This window comes from Phascolarctos cinereus, unplaced genomic scaffold (assembly GCF_003287225.1).
Source record: "Phascolarctos cinereus isolate Bilbo 61053 unplaced genomic scaffold, phaCin_HiC Scaffold_3;HRSCAF=262, whole genome shotgun sequence".
Classification (NCBI taxonomy): Eukaryota; Metazoa; Chordata; class Mammalia; order Diprotodontia; family Phascolarctidae; genus Phascolarctos; species Phascolarctos cinereus.
The window spans coordinates 143,586,589-143,605,557 of NW_027555736.1; the positions used below are offsets into that span (position 1 = coordinate 143,586,589).

The following is an 18,969-nucleotide window of genomic DNA, read 5'->3' on the forward strand; positions in this document are numbered from 1 at the left end:
TAAATAAGAATCCCTGTAGAACATTTGGCTTTATTTAAGGAAAATCTTCCGGACAACTAATCCTAAAGTAGAATTGACTACCTTAAGAAATAATGAGCTTCATATAAAATCCAGATGACCACTTTGTAATATATTGTGCTGGGGATTTTTGTACAGATATAGGTCATATTATATGGCCTCAAGGATCCCATCTAATTCTGATATTCTGCTATTATATGGAGCTGATTTTTTGCAACTACATAGACCAAAGACTGAAAAGGAAAGACATTGGAAGCAGAGAGCTTAATCAGGAATCTATTAAATAATTTGACTCACTACAAAACACATTCATGTCAAAACCAAATTCCTATAAACAAAAGAACTCTTTTGGTACTTTGTAGTATGTTGTATTGGAATTTAGCCCGAATGTACATTATTTCCTTCTCATCCCCTTTTCTCTACCAGTTCACAGTTATAATAATAAAAAAGAAAAGTTTATTCCCAAAATGCTACATAGCATATTATTGAAAGCATCTCTGAAAACTGTCAGTAATTTCCATGCCTGTCCTGCCCTCTCTCCCGGCCACGTGTTGGTAAGAAACTAAGTAGAGTAAAGCATAATTCAGTGAGGACAAATCAAGAACAGGATTCAAATATCTCAAGAATCCTATCTATTCTGGTCCCACTCACTTTCAGCCATCAATTCCTTCCTTTTTCTAATAAAGTTTAAAAGCCTTCTGAAATCGCAAGGAAATTTGTCAAACCTTGTAGGGGATAGTTTCATAAAACTAAAAGTTATACACTATTTTATCCAATTTTCCAGTGATCAACTTTAAAACTTAAGCAAAGAATCTCTACAATTGTAGCTTCGAAATAGTAGAAACCCAATGGATTTGTAATCAGATGACTTGCATTGGTATCCTGACTGTACCACTTAACTAGCTGCACGAAATTTGGTAACTGACTTAATCTCCCTGGCTCCTCAACTTAAAAATGGGAATATAGCTATATTACATACTCTGAAGGGTTACTGGAAAGATCCAATAAAATGCACGAGATATCTGGTAAACTACAATAGTCTATGAAAAAAAATCAACTATTAAAATGGTTATCATCTTTATTTAACTGGACTTTATCGTACCTTTAGATTTTCTGAGGCAAAGATAAAAAGGGACACCTTACTATTTTAAGACCATGGATAAAAATATTTCAATTGCTTTATTAACAGAAGAACAGAAAGGATAAAATACCCTTCCTAACACTGGTCAGAAGTGCGTATATGGGTGTGCTTAAATTATAGAAGAAAAATGTGAAATGAAGGCCTCATATTTAATTGCACCTCACCAGAGAGGGAATCAGAATCCACCAGGCAAATTTCACTTTATCCATTTAAGGAAGAACTTCTTAAGTTTTGGGGGTAGAGCTTCACCTTGTTAAGTGGTAAATACCTTGCAATGGAGGTATTAAGGAGAGACTGAATGAACATTTGTTATAAGAGGACTCATGTATTAAACAGGCTGTTAGACTAGATTACTTCTAAAAATCCAATTAACTGAGATTTTATCAATGTATAAAGTCTTCTTAGGCTTTTAATTGATCTAAGGAAGCAAGGTCTCCCTTCTAATGTCATTTCACATTTGTATGTCTGTTCTTAAACTTTTAAAGGAGCTTACAGGTTTTGGTCAAAGTTGTGCAAAGCTGAATATTATGACAATGTGTTTTATGGGTCATTCTATCACCTTGAAACAAAACAGCAGCTTATCCTGGGGAATGGCTAAAGAAATTGTGATCCATGAATGTAATGGAATATTACTGTGCTAAAAGAAACAAAGGGTCGGCTAGGTGGGGCAGTGGATAGAGCGGTAGGCCTGAAGTCAGGAAGACTCCTCTTCCTTAAATCTGGCCTCAGACACTTACTAGCTGTGTGACCCCGGGCAAGTCACTTAACCCTATCTGCCTCAGTTTCTTCACCTGTAAAATCAGCTGGAGAAGGACATGACAAACCATGCCAAGAAAACTCCAAATGGGTTCATGAAGAGTTGGATACAACTGAAACAACTGAACAACAACAAAAGAAACAAGGAATATAATGAATACAAAAATGCATGGAAAAACTGACATGATGTAACACACAGAGTAAGCAGAGCCAAGAAAACAATATATAGAATAACTAGATCACTGTAAACGGAAAGAACCACCACCACAAAACAACTGAAAGTAGATGCTGCAGAATTAGAAAGAACAAGAAGGGCCCCAAAGAAAAGATATGAAAAGATATCATCCCATACTTATTTCCAGAGATGAGAGATGCACAGGTATGACACACTGTATATATTTGAAGACTTTTTGATGTATTGACAAGTGTAGCTGGTTATTTTTTTCTCCTCTCCATTTTCTTAAGGGGAAAGAAAACCTTCATTAGTCATTATTTTTGTGACAACATTCAGCTGTAAATATGTATAAAGGGTAAAATCAAAATAAAATTAGCACAAATATTACAGATTTTACTTACCAGTTTGATCGCTACATATTCATTGGTGTAGAGATTTTTACCTATGGAAAAAGCAGAACGTATATGTTTTACTGATATTTGTTATAAGAAACAAATCAAAGCTTTAATATAAGAGGTCGTGAGAAAGGCCACATTCCTAACGTCATTCACATACATTAAGAATGATTTACAAATTAAAAGTAAAACAGATCTAGCCATGTTAGAACAGGAATAGCTAGGGAATTTTAAGTTAAACTTATATTTTATCTTGTTTTCAAACACCTAGTGGTTCTGTCACCCAATCTTCCTAAATATCATATAAAATTGTATAAACAAGAGCCATGAGGGGAAGTGGGAGCAAAAGGGAAAAATCAGTAGACCAAAGTTTATAAATTTCAAACGTTCACAAGTTTAAGTCACAGAATCACAGGATTTCAGAGTCTGAAGGAACCTTAGGGATCAAACCTAGGTGAAAATATAAATGAACAACTTTTTGCTGGCTGTCAGCTCAGGAATATTGTCCTCCCTTTAAAATAAGGACAAAAAGAGGGTAAAATAACATTATTTACTTAATCAACAGATCTACTTTCCCTTAGAAATCTCATGATTCTTTTTTTTTATTTTATTTATTTTGATTTATCAGCAATCACTTCCATATGCTTTTGAGTTTAAAATTTTTCTCCCCCTTCCTCTCCACCATCCTCCCCAAGACAGCACACAATCTCATATAGGCTATACATTTACATTCCTATTAAACATATTTTCACATTAGTGAAGTTGTAAGTAAAAATCAAAACCAATAGGAGGAACCATCAGAAAGAGGAAACAAAACTCAACAAAAGAGAAAAGGGGGAAAAAAAAGACAGCAATTCAACTTCCATAGTTCTTTGTTTGGATGTGGACAGCATTTTCCATCCTGAGGCCTCTTAGATCCTTGTATTGCTGAGAAGGATTAAGTTTATCGATATTAGTCATCACACAGTGTGGCTATTATTGTGTACAACATTCTCTTGGTTCTGCTCACTTCACTCAGAGTCAGACCATATAAATCTTTCCAGGTTTTTCTGAAGTCAGCCTGTTCATCATTTCTTATAGCACATTAGTGTTTCATTACATTCATATACCACAACTTGCTCAGCCATTCCCTAATTGATGGGCATCCTCCCAATTTCCAATTCTTTGCCACCACAAAAAGAGCTGCTATGAACATTTTTGTACATGTGGGTCCTTTTCCCACTTGTCTGATCTCTTTGGGATATAGCCCTAGAAGGCTATTGCTGGGTTAAAGGCCATGCACATTTTTATAGCCCTTTGGGCACAGTTCCAAATTGTTCTCCAAAATCATTTCACAACTCCACCAACAATGTATTAATGTTCCAATTTTCCCACATCTTCTCCAACATTTATCATTTTCCTGTTTTGTCATGTTGGCCAATCTGATAGGTGTGATTTGGTACCTAAGAGTTGTTTTGATTTGCATTTCTCTAATCAATAATAATTTAAAGCATTTTTTCACATGACTATAGATGGCTTTAATTTCTTCATCTGAGAACTGTTATGTCCTTTGACCATTTATCAATTAGGGAGAAATCTCATGATTCTTGTAACTTCAGCTATTACATTTACATTAATGACTCCTAATGCTGAATTTTAGTCCCACCAACCCTAGATAGATTATTTCCAACTGAACTTTCAAGTAAGCTAACCTCCACATCTTTCTCACCCATATTGGCTCTTCTTTCTAACTCTCTCATCTCTATAAACTTGGAACAATCTTTGGATATAGGGGATAGGGAAACCCAGCCAAAACGGCCTCAACAACTTTTCCACAGAGATTGGGGAAAATTACTAGACTGAGTTCTAATGGGAAAAACCAAGGAAAAATCACAGTAAATCGTTTTGCCAGCCTAGGAAGGCCTAGGAAGGCAAAAAGAGGTCTACAGACACTCAGGAGTAGATTCAGGCTGGAAGGCTCTGGGTGGTGCCTTCCAGGTATGGAAGCCTGTGGTTGTACACTAAAGTAGTAATCATTCTAAATCCTGAGAATGTACAGGTAACAGAAAGACGTGTCAACTGGCAGCCTTGTTGTTCCTGCACCAGAGCTGCTAGGTCACACATTAATATAGACTGGGGGATGGTGTACTATGGCAAAGAGAGGTCTAGGGCTGAGGCTATGAACTGGGAAAGAAATAGAAACATAAGCAGGCAGCAACTGTGTGATTCTGATGCTGAAGTAGAACCTTAGATCATCCCCTAGTACAGTCTGAAGCCTGTAGCTCAATAACCCTGCTGGTCTGAGCCTGCAAAGAACTCAAGACTAAGAGAGTGACTACAGTTCTGTTGTTCTAAACCTGTTTCAGCTAGCAGAGTCTGGAGGCAGAAGCAGCCTACTGTTGTTCTAACCAAGGCAAACTCACAGTTGTGATGCTCAAACCCAAACTCAGGCAGGAGCTTGCAAAGTTCAGACCAAAAAGGAAGCAAACTTCCCCCGGATTAAAGAGCTCTGAGCACGCTGAAAGCTTGTAGGCCCCAACTCTGAGAAACCATGGAGAACTTGAAGAATAAGGCACTCAATACTTGGAGGATGGATCAGCAGAAATAAGAATACAAAACTGGACCAAATGAGGCCCAGATAATCCTCCCGGAAGTACACAGATACTGGCACTAACACAAAGTCTCAATTCAGGAGAGGCTAGAAGAAAAATAATCTTCCCATAAAGAACAGCTAGGTGGGCACAGTGGGTAGAGTGCTGGGCCTAAAGTCAGGAATACTTATCTTCCTAAGTTCAAATTTGGTCTAAGACCCTTACCAGCTATGTGACCCTGGGCAAGTCACTTAATCCTGTATACCTCAGTTTCTCATTTGTAAAATGAGCTAGAGAAGGAAATAGCAAAGAACTCCAGTACCTTTGCCAAGAAAACTCCAAATAGGGTCCCAAAGAGTTGGACATGACCAAAACAACGCAACAACAACAATAAAGAGATATAATGATAACAGAGACACCAAAGACAAAACCTGAAGAAGTGATGAATTTAAAAGACCTATGAGCAAAGCTTCAAAGAAAAACACAGCCTGGGCACAAATTGAATTAGAATTTCTGGAAGAAATAAAAGAGTTTTGCTTTTTTAAAGTAAAAATGATTTTATAAATGAAATAAGAACACAATGAAAAAAATTAGAAAAACGGATATAGGAGATGAAGAAAAGATGTCAGGCATAAAGTATATTCCATTCATTTTGTGTAACTTTATTGATTGTTCCCTTTTCTCTTTAATTACCACTGTACGCCTATATCTGGGGTCTTTACCATTTCATAATTAGATTACCACAAGAGGCTCAGACCTGACTGCATTCATCTTCCCTTTCAATTCATTCTATATTTGGCTGCCAGATTAATCTTACTTGATCAATGTTTTCATTCTTTCACTTAAAAAAACTTACCATGGCTTCCTACTGGCAACCCAAATGTAAACTCCCCTGCTCTACTTTCAAGGCTCTTTATAACCTGGCTCCATTCTACTACCCAAGTTTATTTCCCACTATTACTCAATGTGAACCATTTGCTTCAGTTAGGCCACTCTTCAGCCTCAATGATTTTGTTCCTGTTCTTTTTCCTCATAATAACTTCATCCTTTCTTTTTAGCTTCCCAAATATTATCTATATTTCAAGGTCTCTCATGTTCCAATGAAATCTTTCCTAATCACTCCAACCTCTCTGGTACTCCCTTGTCCAGTATATATTGCTCGTTTGCCTATTTCTACCAGAAATGTAATTTACTAACTATATTTTACCACACAATGTTTTGTATTATTGTGTGTGTGTGTGTGTGTGTGTGTGTGTGTGTGTGTGTACATCTCCTTTCCTATAAGACAAATTCCTTAAAGGTAGGGAATATGCTTTATACTGATTTATGTAACACTTGACTATGGCTTTGCATGTGGAAGCATACAATAAATTAATGACTATACACTATTTTTCCTATTAAAAAAGTATTCCTCAAAACCTAAAATTGGAGTTAGAATGTTCATCTTTTATAATATTAAACTTAGGTGATACTTAACATTGATGTGAGAGGGATCTAAAAGCTTAAAAATAAAACCTGTTATCCAGCCTCAGACATCTGACACTTACTAGCTGTGTGACTCTGGGCAAGTCACTTAACCCCAATTGCCTCACCAAAAAAGCAAAAAAAAAAAATTTTTTTAAAAATTTTAAAAAATACCATGTTCACAGACAATAGAAAGTTAACGAATTTTAGTACTAAATGGGTTAGTGAAAATAGTTCTTCATTGCAGAAAAAAACTTTAGAGCACATTAAATAAGCTTAAGCAATACAAGAAGTACATTTTCAAAAGACACTAATTAATGGTGCCCTTTGCTTACACATATTAACATGTCATTTATCAGAAAGCAGAGGGGCAGCTAGGTGGCACAGTGGATAGAGTCGGCCCTGGAATCAGGAGAACCTGAGTTCAAATCTGGCCTCAGACACATAACACTCAGTAGCTGTGTGACTCCGGGCAAGTCACTTAACCCCAATTGCCTCACCTCAAAAAAGAAAAAAAAGTAGAATCTGCAGCACCTTCCAACCTACAAAATAAAAAATGTTACTAATGGTATCAAGTTTGCCACAAAAATTAATGCAACAATTCTATAACTTGTAAGAAATACTTTTTTACATGTTTAGTTTCAAGTTTTCTTTTATATATGAATTATATGTATTACATAAATTATATAATATAAAAATTATTTCATATTTTAAAATACTGCATATTATAGATGACTAAATTATGTAATATATAAATTGCATGACTTACTTTGAATTTACGATCCATATCTAACAACTTACAAATAATTTTTAAAGTTTGTGGTAAATCTGAAATTGGTATTCCAGAACTAATACTTTTGAGCTCCCATAGGAGAAAGGAGAAAGATTTAAAAGTGAAGGAGAAGGAAATAACAGATAAAGAACTATAAAAGGGATGTGAAGATATTTCGAATTTAAGAATGCCAGAGACTGAATTTTAGGAAATTAAATCTGAGAAAAGTAAGTGAATAAAGTCTTGTTCTCAAGACGAAGTACTCGAGCCAAAGACTCAAAGGGAAAGGGGAAGAGAAGAACTTAAGCAGAAGGACCCTGGAGAAAGAGAAAGGACAAAGGATCAAAGCAAAAAGAAGACTCAAAGAAGGGGTAGAAAGTGTTGGAAATCCACAGTAAAATCTTGGTGATGGACAGGAAAGGAAATTGGGAATGGCTGTCAAAGTATTAAAAAAGTGAGGAAAAGTGAAAATTTCAAAACTCAAGTAGTCCTAGCACAGAAGAGGCCAAGAGGAAGTAAGACAAAGAAAAAGAGCTCACTACTATTAAGTGTGAAGAGTACGGAAATTTTTATAATACTCTGCAATGCATGCAATTTTTATATTACTGCCATAGCCAATAAATGATCTACGCTCAAAAGGCAAGCCGATCCCCTACCTGGAAGAAAAGGTAAAGAGAATCAGAAATTACAGAGTATCAGGGAGAAAACAATTTTCTTTTAAAAAATGGAAAAACAAATGTGTTAGACATAAAGAATGATATCATAAGCAAATTAGAAGAGTAAGGAACAGTCTACCTGTTAGATCTATGGAGAAGGGAAGAATTTATGACCAAACAAAAAATACAAAGTATTATGAAATATGAAATATATAATTTTGATTACAGTAAGTTAAAAAGATTTTACACAAACAAAACCAGTGCAACCAAGATTAAAAGGAAAGCAGAAAACTAGGAAACAATCTTTATAGCAAATGTCTCAGGCAAAGGCCTCCTTTCTCAAATGTACGGACAACTGAGTCAAATTTATAAGAATACATCCCATTCCCCAACCGACAAATGGTCAAAGAATATGAACAGGCAGTTTTCAGATGAAAAAAAAAATCAAAGCTATCTACAATCATGCGAAAAAATGCTCTAAATCACTACTGATTAGAGAAATGCAAATTAAAACAACTCTGAGGTACCACCTCACACCTATCAGATTGGCTAATATGACAGAAAAGGAAAATGATAAATGTTGGAGCACATATGGGAAAATTGGGACACTAATGCACTGTGGTGGAGTTGTGAACTGATCCAACCATTCTGGAGAGCATTTTTGAACTCTACCCAAAGGGCTATGAAACCGTGCATACCCTTTGACCCAGCAATACCATTACTAGGTCTGCATACCAAAAAGAATACAAAAAAAGGAAAAGAACCTACATGTGAAAAAAATATATATGTTTATAGCAGCTCTTTTTGTGGTGGCAAAGAATTTGAAATTGAGGGGATGCCCATCAACTGGGGAATGGCTGAACAAGTTACAGTATATGAATGTAATGGAATACTATTTTGCAATAAAAAATGATGAGCAAGGTGCTTTCAGAAAAACCAGGAAAGACATATTTGAACTGATGCAAAGTGAAATGAGCAGAATCAAGAGAACACTGTATATAGTAACAGCAACACGGTGTGATGATCAACTATGATTGACTTAGCTCTTCTCAGCAATACAATGATGCAAGATAATTACAAAGGACTCATCATGGAAAATGCTATCCACATCCAAAGAAAGAAGCAATGGACTCTGAAGGCAGATCGAAGCATACTATTTTCACTCAATTTTTTTTCCCATGGCTTTTTTCCTTTTGGTCTGTTTCTTCTTTCACAACTATGACTGATACAGAAATATTTTTACATGACTATACACATATAACCTGTATCAAATTGCTTACCACTTTAGGAAGAGGGGAGGGGAAAGAGGAGGGAGAAAAATTTGGAACTCAAAATTTTGAAAATTGTCTTTACATACAACCGGGAAAAATATTATTATAAAAATGGAAAAAGGAAGTCAGTCTGAAGAGAAGGAGAGGAATATTGGCCTGTATAATGATTTTGACATGAACAGATTAAAATCCAGAAGGAATCTTAAAGGTCATCCAGCTGGGGGCACAGTAGACAAAAAGCTGGGCTCTTCATAACTCCGTGGACATATTCTCCACCATCTCTCCCAAAGCCTATCCAAGCCCATGTTCACTGTGAATAGCCTGAATTAATTTGATCTCCTGGCTGTCCAAGGAATTCTCAAAAGTCTCCTCCAGCACCACAATTTGAAAGCATCAATTCTATGGTGCTGAGCATTTCTCATATGATCCTCACAGCCATGGAAAAACCATAGCTTTGACGATACAGAATCTTGTCAGCAAGGTGATGTCTCCGCTTTTTAACATGCAGTTCAGATTTGCCATAGTTTTCCTTCCAAGGAGTAATAGAATTTAATTTCATAGCAGCAGTCACTGTGAATGATCTTTGAGCCCAAAAACATAAAATCTGACACTACTTCCATTTCTTCTCCTTCTATTTGCCAGGAAGTGATGAGACCAGTTGCCAGGATCTTAGGATTTGTGTTTTTGAGTTGTTGTTGTTTTTCTTTAATGTTAAGGTTCAAGTCAGCTTTTACATTCCTCTTTCAACCTCATCAAGAGGCTTCTTAATTCTTCTTCACTTTCTGTCATCAGAGTGGAATCATCTGCATATTTAAGACTGTTGATATATCTCCTGGCAATCTTAATTTTGGCTACTGATTGATCCAGCCTGGTGTTTCATGTGATGTACTCTACATATAAGTTAAATAATTAAGGGATAATATACAGCCTTGTCCTACCCCCTTTCCAATCTTAAACTAATCATTTGTCCCATGTTGGGTTCTAATGGTTGATTCTTGACTCACGTACAAGTTCCTCAGGAGACAAGCTGATCTAGTACTCTCATCTCTTTGAGAACTGCCGCATTTTGTTGTGATCCACACAGTCAACTTTTAGTGTAGTCAATGAAGCAGATGTTTTTTTCTGGAACTCCCTTGCTTTCTCCAGAATCCAGCAAATGTTGACAATTTGATCTCTAGTTTCTCTGCCTCTCTGAAAACCAGTCTGCTCATCGTATAATTCTTGGTGCACATAGTGCTGAAGCCTAGCCTGTAGAATCTTAAGCACAATCTTGCTGGTTATAAAATGAGTGCAAGTGTTCATAATTTGAATTTTCTTTGGTACTGCCTTTTTTTAGGATTAAGAGTAGGAGCTGGCAAATGTGACCTCAGGCTTTACTAGCTGTGTGATGCCAGGGAAATCATTTAACCTCTGCCTCATTTCTTCAACAGTTAATGGTGTGTCCACATCAGAGAAGGTGCTGTGCTCTATGAGCAAAGCAGAACTGAAATAGCTCAAAAGAAATGCAAGACGCACAAATCTAGGGAATCCACCCCAAATGTTCATATGGACTATTTGTGCCTGACCTGTGGTAGAACATTCCGAGCTTGTACTGGTCTGATCAGCCACAGTAGGACACAATGAAACGGGGAGCACAGTGATGTCATTTTGGTCCTCTTCAAGAATGAAAGACAACCACCACCAACCAAGCAATGGGAACAACAAGCACTTACCTCACAGCGTTGTGGTGAGGATCAAATGATATCTTATCTGTAAAAGCCCTTAGCAGGGCCAGGCACACAACTGCAATTCAAACATTTAGTCCTTCTCTCTCATCCAATTCAATCCCCTCAGTTAAATATGAGGAAATAACAACACACAGAGAAAAATAACTTGTTTAAGATCACAGGGGGAAGCTGGGATTTGAATTTATATCTTCTGACACAAAGATCCAGTCCTTTCAGACCTGGAGGGTAGAAAACCACATTAAAAAAAGGAGGAAAGAAGAACCAATGAACATCTGGAGCTAAGAAACAGATAAAAAGAGGCCCCAGAAGAGAAAGGAGCTTTTATATTCTGAAGAAGAAGCAACTGTTTGTCCAACATAAGGAATGATAGCAGGTAATCCACAAGTTTTCCCCAAAGATTGTATCTAGCAAGGATAAAAATAAAGGGGCAGCGATGCCTTAAGATACCCTAAGGCCATACTAAAGAAGCTGTCTCCTGTCTTATAGAGGCATGGGTACAGAATTTGACAGAGAACTTAAGAAGATATATCAAAGAAGAGGTCTGCTTACTAACCATTTTTGCTAATACACATGATACACATTATTAATAATGATAGAAGGAAACTAGAAAGTAGTGTTATAGAATACAAAGTTTTAGGTAAGAAACTGAAGCTCTTGCTTCAGACAGAGCTGGTATTTTCATTACTATGCCTATCCACTGAATGCAAGGGATTCAGAAAAGATGGGCAGATTTGGGATGTACCAAATAATTTAACAAAGAATTTCATTGGTTAGATTTCAACACATATGAAAGAACTTGTTACCTGTGTAACATGTCGTTCCCAAATCTGCTGGCTATTTATTGTCAAAACACTGACATCTCAGAGCAAAGATAAAATAAATACAAAACTAGAAAAATAAAAATTAAGAAAACTGGCTTATAATTAACAAATCCAACATGACTTATTTTTTAATTTAATGAATACTCTCCCAAAAAAAAATATCCATGTACAAAATAGTATAGAAAAAGAAATGCAAAAATGTCAGTCTCCATTAACTATAAGCTTATTTTTAAAATATATACATAATGTTACATGTTACTTTCAAAGCTGTCCTACTTACTGTTTCTTAATTTCAGTTCTCTTTTGTGCACTGTAAAAAATAATTGTAAAATTGTAAAAATACTTCAATAACTGTCTTTTTTTTTCATAGATTCTATTGCAAGTTTCTCTTCCTAGGGAAGTATCAAATCACGCCCACCAAACAAGAACAGTACTTTTAACAAGCATAAAACAAATGCACATGTTTTCCATGTCCAAAAATGCATGTCTCATTCCATATTTTAATTCCATCATCCTTTAAGAGGTGAGTACCATGCTTTCTCATCAGTACTCTGAAGTTATGGCAGGTCAAAGCATTAAACATAGTTCTTAAATCTTTAAAAACTATTTTTCCTCACAATATTGTTGCTGCTATAAAAGTTGCTCTCCTGGTTCTGCTTACTTGTTTTCTGCAACAGTTCATACAAGTCTTACCAGTTTTCTCTGAAACTGTTCCTTTTGTCACTTCTTAAGGCACAATAATATTGCATTACAATTCAAATACCATAATTTGTTCATCTATTCCCAAGCTGATGTGCATCCACTTTGAAGGGTTTGCTGCTGCAACAAAAAAAGCTGCTGATATAAATATTTTTGTATGGATGGGTCTTTTTCATTTTTTCAAACATTCTGAAAGATAGGGATTTTTCTATATAGAGTAGGATAGAAGATAAATATCATACATTAAACTAGCAGGGAGATAATAGAAAAATATGAAAAGGGTTATACAAGTGACTAGGCTGGATTTCTACCAGGAATGCAAAGCTGGTCCAATATGAGGAAAACTATAAGCTTAATTGACCGTGTTAACAACAAAATTATACGTTTATTTCAATAAATGTGGAAAAAAACTTTTGACAAAATACAACCGCCATTCCTGTTTAAAAGAAAAAAAAACATAAGGAAGCACAGAAATAAATGAAGCTTTCCTTAAAATGATTAAGTAGTACCTGTCTAAAACCAAGAAAAAGCATTTTCTGTAATGGGGATAAACTAGAAGTCTTTCCAATAAGATCAGGGATGAAGCAAGGATGTCCATTATCACCATTATTACTCAGTGATGTACCAGAAATCTTAGCTCTAGCAATGGCAAGAAAAAAAAATTGAAGCATAGGCAATGAGGAAAGAAAACTTTCAGTTTTACAGAGATATAACTGTAAACCTAAGAACCCTAGAGAGCCAACTAAAAAAAACTTATAAAAAAAATTAACAACTTCAGCAAAGTTGCAGGATATAAAATAAACCCACACAAATCATTAGCACTTCTATGTATTATTACACACAAAACCCAACAGGAAGAGAAAAAATTTCCAGAGAGTTTTAAATACTTGGGAGTCTACTTGCCAAGATACACAAAGGAATTATATGAACAGAATTACATAACACTCTTCCCAAAGAAATAAAGACAAATTAAAACAATTGGAGAAATATTAATTGCTCACAGGTAGGCTAAGCCAATACTAATAAAAGTGACAATACAATTTTTTTAATTTATTCAATACTATACCAATCAAACTACCAAAGAATTACATTATGGAGCTAGGAAAGAGAATAACAATATATCACTGAGAGGAACAAAAAGTCAAAACTATCAAGAGAATTAATAAAAAACTGGGAAGGAAGGGGATATAGCAGTATCAGATCTCAAATCATAGTACAAAGTTGTAATTGCTGAAACAATTTGGTGGTACTGGATAAGAAATAAAAGAGGTTGATCAGTAGAACAGATTATGTACACAATATATAGAAGCCAATCAACAAAGTAATCTAATATTTGATAAATCCAAACCACATGATTATCTCAACAAACGCAGAAAAAAGCCTTTGACAAAGCACAGTGCTCATTTAAATCTAAAAAAATAAGCTGCACTTAGGTGGCACAGTAGATAGAGTGCTAGGCGTGGAGTGAGGAAATCCCATCTCTCTGAATTCAAATTTGGCCTCAGACACGTATTAGCTGTGTGACCCTGGGTATGTCACTTAACCCTGTTTGCTTCAGCTTCCTCATCTATAAAATGAACTAGACCCCAAATGGGGTCACAAAGAGTAACCGTCTGAACTTTGTTAAAGCTATTAATGTTCTCAATTAATATCTTTGTCAATTGCCTAGGATTTTTAAAGTAAATCATCATGTCATCAAGATGATGATTTATTTATTTTCTCTTTGCCTATTCTTATACCTTTAATTTTTTTCTCATTTTGCTGATATCACTAGAATTTCCAGAATTATATGAAATAATAGGGTTAAGTGAGCTTTCTTGTTTTATGCCAATATTTACTGGAAAAGCTTCTTAGTGTATATGTCAGTGGCTTCTGATGCATGTTTTTGGTTCTAGATGCACTATTCTAAAAAGACCTCTCTCTATGTCTATAATTTGCAGGAGGGGGGGGGAGAATTGTTTTGTTTTCAGCTTAAATAAGCACCGTACTTTGTCATAGTTGAAATAATAATTGATGTAACTGAAATAATCATGGTTTGGAGAATTTTTTTCACATATTAAAATTGTTTATTTTTTCCTAATGTTAAACCATCCTTGCATCCCTAGTATAAATCCAATTTGGTCATAATGAATGATTTCTTAGCTAAACTGATGTCTGAGAGGATTTTATTTTTTAATGTAAATTGGTAATGTAAATATAATGTTATTGTAAATGTAAAATGTAACTGATTAATGGTATTTCTATACAGTTCTCTTGTTCTTTATTCTTCCCAGGTTTACATATAAGGCCTATATTTGTCCCATAAAAAGAGTCTTGTTAAGATGCTTTATTTCTTAATTTCTGAGAATTTGTTACAAAGAGATACTAACTAACTGTTCTTGAATTTTTGATAGAATTTCCTTGTGAATCGATTCAGGGATAGTGATTTTTACCTTTGGTATTTTTACTACAACTAGTTCTGTTTTTTTAAAAATACATAACAAATTCAACATAAAATGTTCAAAGTTGTCCTGATTGTAATTCCTCTTGTTCTCTCTCTTGTGGTGGGGGGAAGGGTTTTCTATCCCCACCCAATTTCTAGCTCCATCCCTACCCCCCAAAAAAAATACACAGAAAGAAAAAGAAAAACATAACTTTTATAACGAATATACATAATCAATAAAAATAAATTCCAATACTGGCCATGTTCAAAAATGCATGTGTCCTTCTACAACTGAATCCATCATCTCTCTGTGAGGAGGTGGTTAGCATGCTTCCAGGAGTCTTTTCCCTCTTTCTTTATTGGTCTAAAGCAAGGGTGGCCTCAGAGGCCACAGGTTCCCCCACCCCTGGTCTAAAGTATAAACCTTGTAACACAATCATCAGACCAAGAGGTATACAAATTTTAGGGACTTTTAGAGCATTATCTGAAATTGTTTTCCAAAGTGGCTGGACCAATTCACAGCTCTACCAAGAGTATATTAGTAAACTTGTCTTCCTGTAGTCCCTCTAATGATTATCATTTTCCTTTTCTGTCACTTTTGCTTATTCGACAAGTATTGGGTATGTATGAGACAGAAACATGGGTATGTTTTATATCACATTTCTCTAATTATTAGTGATTGAGTACACTATTTCTTATGACTATTCGTTATTTTTATTTCTTCCATTGAGAACTATCTGTTCTTACTCTTGACCATTTATCTACTGGGGAATAGCTCTTGTTCCGAAACCCCACAGGAGCTACAAAAAAAAAAAAGCCTCACAGGAAAAAAAATGCCCCACAGGAGCATCTGGAGGAAGTGAAACAAGAGAAAGAAAAAGAATGGAAAAGCCAGGGAGAAAAGAATGGCAAGGAAAAATTATACCTTATAACAGACTCATTCAAAACCTCACTCAAGAACAGAATGCCCTGAAAATCAGAATAAGCCAGACAGAAAACAATGACTCAGCAATCCAACAAAAAATATTTTTAACTAAAAAATAATATCAAAAATAGGTTAGGGGCAGCTAGGTGGCACAGTGGATAGAGTCTGGCCCTGGAGTCAGGAGGACCTGAGTTCAAATCCGGCCTCAGACACTTGACACTTACTAGCTGTGTGACCCTGGGCAAGTCACACTTAAACCCATTGCCCAGCAAAAAAACAAACAAACAAAACAGGTCAAAGGGAGAGAAAGTTTAAGAATTACTTGATTACCTGAAAACTATGATCAGAAAAATAAAGCCTACATATTTCAGGAAACTATAAATGCAAATTGCCCAGAAATCTCAGAAGAAACCTGTGGGCAGAAAGGATTTACTAGTCACTTCCCAAAAGAAAAAAAATCCCATTAGTCTACTGGGTAGTATGTTCTTGTTCTTCTATTTAAAATCAGTTCCTTATATATCTTGGATACAAATATCTTATTGGAAGCTTTCTCCAAAGATTTCCCCCACTTAATTATTTCTCTTGTAATTTTAAGTTAATTGATTTTGTGCAACTGTTTTCAATTTTATGTGATGAACATTGTCTATTTTATCTACTATGATCATCTTTATCCCTTGTCGAGTGTAAACTCTACCTCTAACCACATTACACTGCAACAAATATTTCTTTCCTTGCTTTCCTAAAGCTTCTTATGATATGACCTTTAATAGCTAAATCCTTATACTATTTAGAACTGATTTTGGTACAATGAAATGAGGTAATGGTATAAACCTAATTCTGTACAACTGCTTTCCAATTTTAAAAAATTATTGTCAAATACTGAATCCCTACCCCAGCAGCTGGGGGTTTGGAGCTTACAGAATATTATGCTGCTAAATTAATTTCTTTCTATGTGTTCTGTATCTAATATATTCCTGATCAACCTTTCTATTTTTTAATAGAAAGTACCAAATGGTTTTGATGATCACTGCCTTGCTATAGAATAATTTGAGATCGGTTACTACCACTTCATTCTCCCTTCCCCCCCGTAATTTTCCTTGAGAATCTTGGCCTTCTTAACTTAATGAATAACTTCTCTGATGAATTATTATTTTTTCTAGCTCTCTAAAGTAATCCTTTGGTAGTACAACACAGAATAAATGAATTAATTTCAGTATTGCTGTCATTTTCACTTTACTGGAACAGCCCAACTAAGAGTAATTAATACCTCATCAATTATTATTTTATTTTGTTTTCTTTATTTTAATTTTGATAATGAGTTGTTTTGTATGTACATTCCTATAGTTTCTATGCCTTGGTAGTTCAAAATTATCTATTTAAATGGGCTACAGAAGCCAAAAAATTTGGGAAACAGAATGGACATCATATCAATCATAAATGTTCCTTAAATAATTTTAGCTGGTAAGTCTGCTTTAACTTTTTCCAGTTTGTCAGCATGGAAAAAGCAAAACAGCCTAGAAACTGCCTCAGCTAACAAACATTTAAGAATATAATCTCACTTGTCAAATCTTACAGAGAAGAAAGAAGCAGGAGAATTACAGAGAAGGTAGATGAAGGGAGGAATCAGTGCTAAGTAAAATTACCTCTAAGGATACAGAAAAAATGTGTAGCTCTTTTTGAGGTAATAAAGAATGGGAACCTGAAGGATGCCCATAAATTAAGAGAACAGATTAACACGTTATAGCATATAAATATGATGGAAATACTATTATGCTAAACTCTGAACAATGCAATAGACCAAGCACAATTACAGGGGGAAAATGATGAAACATGCTATCTACCTCTTGACAAACAGGAAAGGGTTCAGAATGCAAAATGGGACAATTATTTTGTTCGATATATCCGATGTGAAAATCTATTTTGATTGGTTATTCATGTTAATGGGTTTTGCTTTTTTTTATGTTTCTCAGTGGAGGTGGGTAGGGTGTTGGGATAGGAGGATGAGAAGGTAAATTTTGAATCAAACAAAACATACTAAAAAAAGAAAGAAAGAAAACCTGGGAACTCAACACAATTCCAGAGGACTCATGATGAAACAGGCTGCCCAACTCTTAACAGAAAGGTGACAGACTCAGAGAGTAAAACTGAGACAGTTTTTTCTGGACATATCCAATGAGAAATTTTGTTTTGCTTGACTATACATGTTTGTAACAGGGGTTTTGTTTTTCTTGATTTCCCAATGTGGGGTGAGATGAGAAAAGCAAGAGAGTGAGAAGGCAGACCTTTGTTTGAAAATGAAATAAAATTTAATTCATAAAGGAATAATGGCCAAAAAAACTTAAGAAAGATGATTGGAAATTATGAATAATATTACTTAATAAAACAGCAAGAAGAAATAGAGGAAAAAACAAATCTTCACAAAGCCTGGTTAGGGACCAACACAAAGGTCATATCAAGGATACTTAAGGATGAAACATAAAAGACCTAGGGAAAAAATGGAAAAGACTTATCAAGATTTTAAAACAAACTCTTTTCACCACCAAAGACAGTGGAACCACCATAGTGGGTCTCTAACCAAACAAAGCCAGGTATCCCACATGACCCTATATGGGAAAAGCAGCTAGTTGTCCAAGCATACTTGCATAGAGAGGGTCCACAATAGAGGCAACAGTTCTGATGGTGCTGAGAGACTCAGTTTCAAGGTTTCTGAAAGAAAGGAACATGACTTTTTCTATGCCTGTGGCATAGAAAAAAAAAATTCTTGAAACTTATGACAAAAAGAAAAAAAGCAACTGTAAAAACAGAGTAAGAAGAGAAAAAGGATTGGGGATTGGTGCAGAGAGGATGTCAGAAAGGTAGCACAGTGAAGGGATCAATTTTAGGCTTGAAGAAAGGAAAAACAGAGCTACTGAAACATAGAATGGGGTCCCTTAGGCTAGTAGATTTCCCCCTCAAAGAAGTCTTAAAAGAAAAGAGCTAACCTTTTTTTCCCCATCCCTTAGGGCAGAGGATATTCTTTATGCTTGGGTATGGGTTAAATCAAATGGCTTCTGAGGTTCCTTTCATTCCACAAAGAACAGAGAAAGGAGAGGTAGCAATAGCCTGATCAAATCTAATTTTTGTATTCAGCACCTGATTCAGGGATATGGTCCAGGTG

At 35.3% G+C, this 18,969-nt stretch overlaps 1 protein-coding gene across 3 annotated transcripts in view; it reads right to left on the minus strand.

The window, feature by feature from the left end:
* The window catches only part of CSNK1G1 (casein kinase 1 gamma 1), a 255,113-nt gene that overhangs the window by 101,501 nt on the left and 134,643 nt on the right, over window positions 1-18,969 (minus strand). For all 3 annotated transcript variants that reach the window (XM_020983772.2, XM_020983766.2, XM_020983783.2), the window contains exon 3: window positions 2,492-2,532. In XM_020983772.2, coding sequence (XP_020839431.1) covers window positions 2,492-2,532 — 41 coding nt within the window. The remainder of the gene's footprint in view (window positions 1-2,491; window positions 2,533-18,969) is intronic.